This window comes from Grammomys surdaster, unplaced genomic scaffold (genome assembly GCF_004785775.1).
Source record: "Grammomys surdaster isolate TR1022 unplaced genomic scaffold, NIH_TR_1.0 212, whole genome shotgun sequence".
Classification (NCBI taxonomy): Eukaryota; Metazoa; Chordata; class Mammalia; order Rodentia; family Muridae; genus Grammomys; species Grammomys surdaster.
In genome coordinates, this window is record NW_021604657.1 from 3,898,331 (window position 1) to 3,909,628 (window position 11,298).

General features: G+C 42.5%; 1 protein-coding gene across 1 annotated transcript in view; it reads right to left on the reverse strand.

The window, feature by feature from the left end:
• Fam49a (family with sequence similarity 49 member A) overlaps positions 1 to 11,298 on the reverse strand; it is a 103,193-nt gene that overhangs the window by 2,040 nt on the left and 89,855 nt on the right. Inside the window, exons 5-11 of the mRNA XM_028772214.1 lie at positions 10,221 to 10,326; positions 7,996 to 8,132; positions 7,461 to 7,538; positions 7,180 to 7,296; positions 7,008 to 7,087; positions 5,125 to 5,251; positions 656 to 726 (exon numbers count right to left, since the gene is read on the reverse strand). Of these exons, the coding sequence (XP_028628047.1) occupies positions 656 to 726; positions 5,125 to 5,251; positions 7,008 to 7,087; positions 7,180 to 7,296; positions 7,461 to 7,538; positions 7,996 to 8,132; positions 10,221 to 10,326 (716 nt within the window). The remainder of the gene's footprint in view (positions 1 to 655; positions 727 to 5,124; positions 5,252 to 7,007; positions 7,088 to 7,179; positions 7,297 to 7,460; positions 7,539 to 7,995; positions 8,133 to 10,220; positions 10,327 to 11,298) is intronic.

Genomic DNA, 11,298 nt, shown 5'->3' on the forward strand with positions numbered 1-11,298 from the left:
CACACACACACACACACACACACACACACACACACACACACACACCCTGGAGGGGCTTGAGCTTCCAGGCCAGTTTACTTGACCTCTAACCTCAGTGCCTAGAAACTCCCTCCTATGATGCCAGGGTTGGGAGCCCTGGATGAAGACAGACATGAGAACTGGATGCTTTTCTTCTCAGGAGACTCCTCTGCTCACAAAGTATCATGGCCAAAGTCATGCCTGAGACCCATGGGGCCACTCAGATCCAGGTATAGGTAACTTGGCCCATTATGATATTGAAAAATTATTTGAGTGCACATAGCTGTGTATGGTGGCTCATGCCTTTAATCCCAACACTCAGGAGGCAGAGATAGGTGGATCAGTGAGTTCAAGGTCAGCTGGGACTACAGAGTTTGTTCCGAGCACAGCCAGGGCTAAGCAGAGAAACCCTATCTCAAAAACCCAAAACCTTAAAAAAAGTTACCTCAAATTTTCCCATCTGTAAAAAATGAAAAATAAAAATGGTGCTGACTTCCCAGCCTTGCTAGGAAGAAGAGTGAGGTTACAACAAGTGAAGGGATAAGACCAGTAGGCTGGTGCTCAGACTCAAAGACCCGCATCTGCAATGGTCTGCAAGGGCACCTGCTCTATCAGCCTACCCCAGAGACAAGCTCACCTGAGAGCATTCAGCAGTCCTTCCACACTGTCTGGGGCCTGTTCCTTCAACACCTTTATGCAGCCTTTCATCTGGAAGAAGAATGTACAGCATTTTGTTACTTCCCTAGTAATCCTGTTGACAGTGGTATCTGCCCATACAAACAGCTCACTGAAGCAGTGGCACATGCAAATCATGAACAAACTTCTCTACTCTCTTAGGATGCTGTATCATTCCTCTGGGCTTCTCAAGAGTTCTGTATGATTCCAATCTCTATTGATTCTCATCCTATGTCACATCTGGACATCTCACTTACTTTGGGGAGAAACATCTTGCCTTTTACTCTGGAGCTCGGGCCAGGAATAGAAATGGTTCTTCTTGGTCCTTGGTTGAGATTAACTAAGTGTTCTACACACTCAGTAATTTAATACTTTGTCTGCTAAGGATGCTTTTACCTCTTTGAGCTGTTGACTGTCACACCCTCAATATTTTGCAGTCTCAATTTCACCAACCTCAGAAAACGTATATGTATGTGTGTATGGGTGTGTTTGTGTATGCTTTGTATGTGTGTATTTATAGGTACATGTATGTTGCATGCATGTACAGATCAAAGAACAAGCTCAGTTGTCATTCCTGAGGTATTGTCAACCTAATTTTTGAGATGGGATCTCTTATTTTACTCTACTTGCAGATTAGGCTAGGCTAGCTAACAAGAAAGCCTGAGAGATCTCCCCATCTCTGTTCTCCCAGGGCTGGGAATGCAAGCACATCCAAAACATGGTTTGCTTAAAAAAAAATGGCTTCTGAAGACAAACTCATCCCCAGTGCTCGCAAAGTAAGTACAATACAGACTAAGCCATCCCTGTGGCTCTGAGGAAGTCTCTTTTCCTCCCACTGTCCATAGTCACGACCACTTATTTGTGACCCCAATATAGCTTAGTACTTGTTAGATAACTCTCAATAGACTAGACCCAAAGGCAGTAATTTGTCTCTTGCACTAGACTGGAAACTCCTAGAAGTGCAGGTCTGTGTCTTAAGTGTCTCTGAGAAGACTGGCAAAAGGCAATTGTAAAGAATGTAAACTTTATAGAGGTCAAATGCCTAGTGTTTACACATGCTGTTTTGTATTTGCATGAAGTTCCTTTAGTTTCTAAGTTTTCTGAGGCCTTGGAATTAAAGTTATCTATTTTGTGCCATGAAAAGTAAAATTTACATAGTTCCTGTTATTTTATGCATATCCTAGAGTGTTTTACTTCTCCTTTGGAAAAAGCAAAGATCTTTTTATAAAAAGTCAATCACTTATTTTAATCTTAGACATTCACGCAGTGTGTGGGCATCTGATGAGTTTGGTTTTACCAACAGGACTTGAAGAGTGCTAACTTCTCAACATCCCCTGTGGTTATACTTCTAATATGCAAACATTTTATGGTAACAGATTGATAGACCCAGCCAACTGCTGAAGGTAACCAGGACTGAGAAGCATGTGGAGGTCACAGAAGGTCATGGTCAACTATACCCATCTATTAAAGATACAAGTTTGGAGACAGGCTACAAGTATGTGAGTTATGTTCCACCTTGGGTCTGTGATGGCATCAAGCCCAGAGATGCAGAGAATTTTGTCTTTCTTCCATTAGAGTTGGGGGTCTAGTGGGAGGAGACAGACAGGCAGCTCATTATCATGTTGTGATAGATGTTCTTATGACGACATCCCAAGGGGGAGTGAGAGCATAGATGGAGAAGGACTCAGAAGTGCAGTGGGTACCCTGGAGGAGTTTCTAATTCTATTTCAGGATGATTAAAGCAGTGGGTGTGAATAACAAGAAACTGTCAGAAATACATTCAGGGCCAGAGCCAGTGTGGATTTAGCAACACAGTAGGAACTTGGAGGCTTTTCCTTGTAGAAAATACCCTTGGCAGGTGTTAAGCATTGCATAGATATAGTGAGTGTATGACAAGAAGAAGCAAAGACAGAAAGAGGAGGATGAGTGGAAAATCCTCAGGATATGAGGGGTGGGGTAAGGAGCTGAAATACAGGAAACATAGGAGGTGGGGATGGAGGGTCAGTCCCTAATAACTTATGAGGATGAGGAAGGGGTATGCAGACAATTCCTAGAATCTGAGGGTGACAGCCCAAGGTTTCTTCTAGCTCAGATACTCAATGAGAAAATGGGACGATATCTGAAATAGGGTTAGCACAGGAAAGAGAACCTGTGGTTAAGAACTAGTCATGCTTCAAATATCCATAACTAGTGTGATCTGGAGTTATGGATAACATCTTGGCTGGGGATACAGGTTAAGGTGTGATTCTCTGGGCATCACTTGAAAACACTACTTCATCCCGACCTTTCCCACCACCAAGACTGCCACCTGGTCTCTAAACAGTTCATCGTCTCTGTATCTTGGTGATTTTGCTCTGACTCTTCCCTCTATCCATCTGAAAAGAAATCCTTGATGGACTACCTCAAATACTACCTCCTTGCTGTTGCCTCTAAGCAGACTATTCTCTCTCTCAACTGTTTTCTAGAGCTCTTTGCACGTCTCTTCTGAAAACCAGACTTTACCCTTTGTGTGTGCACACAGTACCACTTCCAGGGCCTTATCCTAATGTTATAATGTTCTCAGGACATTATCAACCCAGTTCCTATAACTGCTGGTTTAGAAGCAGAGTGGTACCTGGAAAGACAGACCCACCTCGGATGTATCTGTTGCTCAATAAGCCTAAAACCTTGTTAGAGGCACATACACAGTTCAACATCTACTGGCTTTTCTTATTTGCATTAATCAACAGACTTGAAGAATGCCCTTGAAAGTCAACATAGTCTTTGCTTGGGAACATAACAGATTCAGTAAATAGTATAGAAAGCCAAGCTGTGTAGAAACTGGGGTGACAAGGGCTGGGTAGATGCTTCAGTGGGTAAGAAAATTTACTTTACAAACATGAGGACTTAAATCCAAATCCCCAACAACCACATGCAAATGTTATATGCCCATGACCCCAGAAATTTTGGGTGGAGATAGGGGTACCAGGAAAGGACAGGCTGGCTAGTCTAGCCAACTCTGCAAGCTTCAGGTTCTGTGAGAGAGCCTGCCTCCAGGGAATAATGGGAAAAGCAATAGCCCAGGGATTCCTTACATCTTCCTCTGACCTCTGTTGGTGTGTGCATAGGCATATAAACCCACAACCCACAAACATATGTGAACACACATGCACTAAATCACATAGAAAAGGTTAGGGGAATAAAAGTCTCATTTCACCTTGCATATTTTTAGTTATTGACTCTGTGGCAAGTTAAGAAATGGTGAACCCAAACTGCCTTAGGCACTAAACTCAGTCACATGATACTTAGAGGTTTTCCATAGTTACTTACACTCAATCTGTAGCATAAAGCTTTTAGGCCCCTACAGTGATACAATCAACCTTTTTATTGCAAGGTCATCATAATATGCTCTTATGTAAATGAAATATATTTTGAAGTAGAGTACATGGCAAGATTCTAATTTGCTAGGCACATCCGCCCCTCAAAATACAAGGAGCTGTATTCATTTCTCTCTGCTTCCTAAATACGAATGCATTATACAAGCTGCCTCCAGCTCCTATTGCCATCCCCCATGATAGAGTGTGCCCTGATCTGTGAGCCAAAATAAACTCTTCTGGAAGTTGCTTTTGTCAGGGTATTTAATCACAGCAGTAGAAAAAGTAATTAATACAGTGTTATAGGTAAATGCTGGCTTAAGGTAGTAGCATTTTATTCTAAATACTGGCTTAAGGCAGTAATGTTTTATTCTACACGCAACAGGAAAGCAACTATAGAGATCAAGTGTTTCCAAAGGTCTTTGTATATGCATTGAAGCTCTCCCCCCTTCCTTCATTCACACTTATTCATTGACTAGAAGCTCTGTGGGGGCATCTATTGGTATCAGGCACAATACCTCAGGACATTAGGTGCAATGACCTAACCTTTTAAAAAAAGCTGGAGTCTGTGGGAATGTTACAAAAAGCAAATCAGTAAGTGAGCTGAGGACCAGAGGAGAAGGAAGGCATTACTTATGTGGGGCCCAGGAGATGTGCTCCAGGAGATTTATTACAATAAGAACAGACAGGATGATTGGCGAGTATTATAAGAGAGGAGGTTGGTAGGTCATTTGGTCTTTGACCATCATGCCTTGTAACCTTGAAACTAAACTCTATAACACACAGAAGGAATGTACTCTATAAGGTACAGAAGATGCACTGATAGGGAATCTGGGACAGGCAAAGGGCAGTGTGAAGATACAGGCGGATCATCTCTGCCTATCGGAGGCCAGATGTGTCCTCCTAACTGCATGAGAAAGAGTGCACTACTTGCTATGAAAATATTTGCCAGGCATCTCCAGAGTATGAATCTTGGAGAAAGCTTTCCTGTGAGGGATAGAGGCCAGAGGAAGAGAAGGTCTACCTGCTGGCATTCACGGGCTTTTATGTGGAGAGGGCATTGCATGAGTATTCTTACATCAATCTTGGATGTCTTGCAGAAAGCTCCCACGGGGTGCACATGGTCATAGAGGATGATGACCCCCACCATCACCCTCATGCAGAACATCAGTGTCTCCTCACTCGTAAACCTGCTCCTGTACTCCCTAAAAGAAAAGACATAGCCGAGGCATCACTTCCTTGTTAGAACTCCCGCATTCTGAGATCCACAACTGGATACTCCTCCACCCGCCCCCATCCTCCCCCACCCGGAGAACTCATTCAGGACCTGCAACAACCAGGTTAATATGCTCTTGAAAAGACCCAAGATGATAATTTCTCTTGAATCTATCCAACCAGCAATTTAGTGCAAAAATACGGTAAATTAGAGGGCAGTAAATTCCCTTCTCTGCTTCCCCTCAGCAGCCAGCTCACCACGTACATCAATTCCTGCCCATCAATCCTGAATATTTTATAGCCAGCCCCTCTGGCTGTCCAAGATTATAGAGAATAATGGCTTCATTACAGAGAAAAAGAATCAGGCGCATTTCTACACAGCGGCTCTCTTGTCGCCAGCTGGAGTCTCTTCCTTTGTTAAGAAACAGGCTGTGGATGAACGTGGATTGGTAGATATCTCAAAGAAATTATGTACCTGGGAGTTATTTGTGGAGTTTAAATTTTGCTCACTTACCTTGATCGGGGCCCTGATGATTGTAATAATTTAGGCCAATGCTAGAGACATTTTTAGCATCAATTTCATTATGAATTAGCACCACAATACAGACAATTACTATTTCTGTCTTGAAGTAAATCTTTACTTTGCTATGAAGGAGCTATTTAAAATTAATACCCTTTTATGGGGCAGGAGAGATCACTGACTGGGTAAAGCACTTGCTGCACAAGGGAGAGGAAATGAGTTTGGATCCCTAGTGCCCATATATGTGTGAGGGAGACATGATGGTTGTGCTGGCTAGTTTTATGTCAACTTGACAGAAGCTAGACTCATTGGAGAAAAGAAAGCCTCAGTTGAGAAAATGCCTTCATAAAATTGGCTGTAGGCAAGCCTGTAGAGCATTTTTCTGATTAGTGATTGATTGGGGAGGGCCCAGCTTAATGTGGGTGGGGCCATCCCTTGGCAGGTGTCCTGGGTTCTATAAGGAAGCAGGCTGAGCAAGCCATGAGGAGCAAGCCAGTAAGCAGCAGCCCTTCACCCTATCTCCAGTAAGCAAGCCAGCAAGCAACACACACACACACACACACACACACACACATGCGTGTGCGTGTATATGCACCTGAACACATGAGTGCATATGCATCTGCAAATACAAACACACGGGCATACTTACACACATGTGGATATGAATACACACATAAACACCACACATATACATACATGCAAATATATAGAAGGATAAAAATTGTTTTATGTTTGGAGACAGTATTTATAAGGTGCTTGTGACACTTTTGAGGTCCTAAACACTCTAGAGACTAGTATTGTGGGTATTACATTGAGTGTCTAGTAACAGTTTGAGAAAAAAGAAACGGACTGTGAAGAGAAGTTGGGGAAAATTACTTTTGCCATGGTCTTATCATTGTGACTCTTGGTTCTAAACCTCTACTGTATGTTGATAATAATACCCATCCATCTAGCCCATCTTTCCATTCCTTTGCAAGTCCTATAGCATCAGACAAGGTGTGAAAACTTTGTGACGTCAACAAACCATCAGGGCATCAGCTATTTCAGCTGTAAAACGGATATAACATTGACGCTGACCACCCTAAGTTCCTTAGGAAGCTGAAGCAAATGCTGTACATGGAAATGTCACTGTGACATCTGAAAGAGGACAAGCCACCATCATCACATCTGAGCAGGTCGGTCTCAGCTGGATACTTAACCACGCTCACCCATCTGGTTTCACTTACGGTGTCTCCAGCATGACTTTACAGACGCTTGTCATCGTACTGAGGCAGTCTGTGGTATTCTCTATTGGCAGGGTTTTATTCTAAATGGAAAGAGACAAACCCATGTTAGCCCTACTAGCAGCATCCATGTGAGGTAAAGAGGAGGCCATTTGTGCTGTTCAACTGCACTTACTTCAGAGACAAAGTGCATTGTGGCGTTGCTGAGAGTCTTCAGCATCGGCGTGGCTTCTGCGTAGAAGAGGGACATTCGATTGGCCATCTCATTATTAACTTCATTCTCAATGTCTAGCTGATGAAAACAAGACAAGATACACTTGATAAAAAATAAAAGTCAACATCTGTGCAAACAAGTTACAGTCGAGGACTCTGCCTTCCCTCTGTGCCTTGCCATATGCAGAAGCCAAAGCAGCCACAGAGAGACGGCAGCTCAGCCCGGGAGTCGCAGGGACTCACATGCATGTTATTGATGCGGTTACGACTTATTGTTCTTCTGTAGTAACTGAAGTCGTTCTGAATAGCTGGGTTCCTCATCTGAAATTCAGGAGAGAAGAAAGAAGGTTAGCTCCTAGAAACAGAGAGGGAACAACATCAGGAGCTCAGATATGAGAGCCTGTAAACATGGCAGAAATTTTCTGTGTCATCTAAAAGCCAGAGCAACAGTTAAAAAATAAGGGATTATAACTCTAGTGTTCTGAAATATGTCCTGTTCTTACTATGTGCTATATTTCAGGGAAAACATATTTGCCTAGTGAGAAAAAGACACGTGATAAGGGTTTTCTCTCGACTCACTTGGCAAGTTCCAAATTTCCACATGTAAGGCATCCTCTTAGATTACTCTGACCACACAGACTGCAAATATTCAGCACATAATAGCCTCCTTGGGTAAGGTATTACATCTTACTCTCCCAATTGGACTCCACAGCCTTGGCAGCATAGCCATAAAACAGTGGTACCCAGTTGGACTTTCACAGCAAGTGCGCAGCCTGACCTTCAGCTCATCGAATCGAAGGGTAAAATGTAAGATTTCTGCAAACTCCTTTGCCAGGGCTTGCTCCCGTTCCAGGTGCTGGGTTGGTGTGTAGGGTGGACATGTCAGAGATTCCAATAAACTCTGCAGTGCTTTTTCTGAAAGCAAAGAGGGAGAGAGAGAGATTTTAGGTGGACCAGAGGCATCCTTTAAAAGCCCAGTGCTGAGTTCAAGTCGACATTCTCAGATACAACCTGTGTGGCTATTCCCTTTCATGTATTTCAAGAGCTCGGTTTACTTAGTAGTCTCAACTCCTGAGACTTTTAGAGAACCAGGAATAAATGTATGGCGCTCATATGATTGGGAGCCACTAATGATTCCAGGTAAGATGAGTGGGTGAGAAGGTGCCATTGGTAAAATGTCTGCTGTGCCAACATGTGGACCTAATTTGTACCTATAGCACCCACAAAATTCTCCAGCTATTGGGGTGCAGACACGTAACTCTAGCTTTGGAGGTGGGAATGAGGACAGAGGCAAAAGAGTCAGAGGTCTCTGGGGCCAGGCAGTTTAGCCAGTCAGTGAGCAACAGAGGCAGATGCCAATGTCCATCTCTGTCCCATCCCCATATATGAGTCTCCAACACATGGGTTATGTCACCTGTTTAACACAGTAGGGATTCTGCTCATCTTGTCCTGTGCTTCTGTCACTACATCCCCAAGACACTTCTCTACAGATCTACCACTATGTTTACTTTAGTTATTATTGTCACAATCATTACACCCTCCCATCCATTCACTTCATTCTCCACTCCTTTTGGTTTCATATTATTTTTACCAGCAGAGTCATTTAACTAATCCTCTATGGCAGGGGTTGACAGGCTATGACCCATAGGCCAAATCTGTCCCACTGCCTCTTTCTTTTAATGAATAAAATTTTATTTAAAAAGTATATGCACTTATCCGTTCCTGTACTGAGTAGGGTAACACTGGTGTTGGTACTATGATGTAAAATCTAGTAAAGACAGGACAGCTCAGAAGATAAAAATATCTACTGTCTAGCATGTTACAGGAAAAACTGACATCTCTGCTTTTATGTAGTCCTCATACATCTTTAGCATCCTTACAGGGACTATCTCAAGACTCTGTTAGGCATCCCACCAACAGGAACACATCATCTTCAGAGGCAACAAGATGTACCATAGCCTGCTTTGATGGATGCACCTTTCTCTGTCTGTTGAGGTAGAATCCAGCTCCTTGGAATTTCAGGCCACTACCTCTAGATGTACACTGAAGAAACAGAGAATTTTATTTCTCTTCTATCTGAGAGCCTGAGGCAACCTCCTTTGCTTGTGAAACCTGTCTGTGTCACCCCCTTAGCTGGTCTTAACACTGAGTCTTCTCAATATCACGATCATGGTTTTAACTTCGGTCTTCCTCTTACAATGTGGCACTTGTTTTAGTGGTAAATTAAAGGAGAAGTTGATGACTACCTTTTCCATTCTACATACTATACTAACAAATAAAACCCCAAGTACAAGACGCCATACTGCTGGTGGCACAGAGCCAGTTTGTCAACCTCATTTGCTCCACCCCAGTGTCTGTAGAGTTATCCTATTTACAGCTTTACTTGTTTTTAAAGCTAAAGTAAAAATGCTAGGTTTATTTCCTTACATTTTATACTTAGCTAATCAATCTTTTTTGGAAGGGGGTGAGGAAACAGTATCCTCCAATTTGGGTTTTTTTAAGAACTGAGACCAGGGCTGGAGTGATGGCTCAGCAGTTAAGAACAATTACTACTCTTACAGAGGAGCATGGTTTGGTTTCCAGAACACTCATGGCAGCTAGCAACCATCGCTAACTCCAGTTTCAAGGGATCTGACACCCTCTTCCAGCCTCTGAAAGTTATGCTATGTAAATGGTGTTATACATGCACATGTATAACAGAAATAAATATTTAAGAAATGAAATCAGTAAGCTTTGAAGAGCAGATGAACACAATGACAGTGTCAAGAGACCATGAGCCTGTAGAGATCCTGAATGTGCCAATCGGTCACTTCCAGAGAAAAGCAAGTGGTAGATTTAAAGAAACAGGAATGATAGAAGTTGCTCATTGTCTCATAAGATATAATGGCAGTCCATAACTGTGGAACAATTTCCAACATGTAGAGCTGTTGTTCATTTTACACTCTCAAATGGAAAAGAAAGAAGTCTCATGTGGACCGTGGAAACTGTTAAGTATATACTCACCAAGACGAATGGAAAATTCATAAAACCTCTTCAGCCTCACCACCAGAGGACAGACTGCATTCCAGGCCTTCTCCTGAAGCTGAATGTCATTGGGATTTTGGATTGCCTACCGGAGAAAAGGGTAGTCATGGTGAGTTTTCTCTTTAAGAAAATCAATAAGCCCATGTCAAAGTACCCTAAACAATTTTAGTTTAAATGATGTAATCTCTGGTGTGCTTTGAGAATTAGAATCACCACAGTTGACGTGATTATCTGGAAAATTCCCCCAAAGAGCCCATTTCTGAAGACAGTTTCAACACTTGAGCATAAAGCAAATGGTTCCCAGGTAGATCTCGGCCCATCTTACGTTGCTGTTACTTGAGTAAAAATATATTGGAAAAGGAAGAGACTTAGCTCTCTCCATTAGCACTCGATTCATCTGAAGACTGCTCGTTATGAGGAGTAGAGGCTGTAGCTATTGTGCTTGTTCTATGATATACATTCTCTTCTTGCCAGTCTGTAGTAATGTCTATACTTAAGGTAACACTGAAGTATACAAGCCACATCTTAATAGACTTTTTCTCAGTAGCATCCTGACAGTGGTATATTCTCATGAGGATGGTGGCAGAGGCACACTCATGTATGTGTGTGTTCCTAAATACATTAAGCACAACTTGCTCAGTCCATACACTGTCACTCCTAACCAATTTGTGTGCGCGTTCTTGAAGAAGACTATTTCTCACATTCAGCATTTCTTTGGACTTGGCTATTATCTTATCTTACATTTTTATTATTTTTTAACCTCAGAAGACAAGAACAAGATACTCTCCTTAGAGCAGGTGGTTTCTGACTGTCATGTATGGAATCACAAAGTTTCGATTGCACATGTTACCCTAGATCTCATGACTCAGAGATTCATGGGCTCTGTGTCAATATTGCCCTTACAGGAAGCAATCTGCTGCCATTACTGGTTAAACATGAGTCCCATATTATACTTCTTTGCACTCTAGGAAGTACTAAGGCTATTACTTAATCATCACACATGTGCATTCCTCTCTCTCTCTCTCTCTCTCTCTCTCTCTCTCTCTCTCTCTCTCTC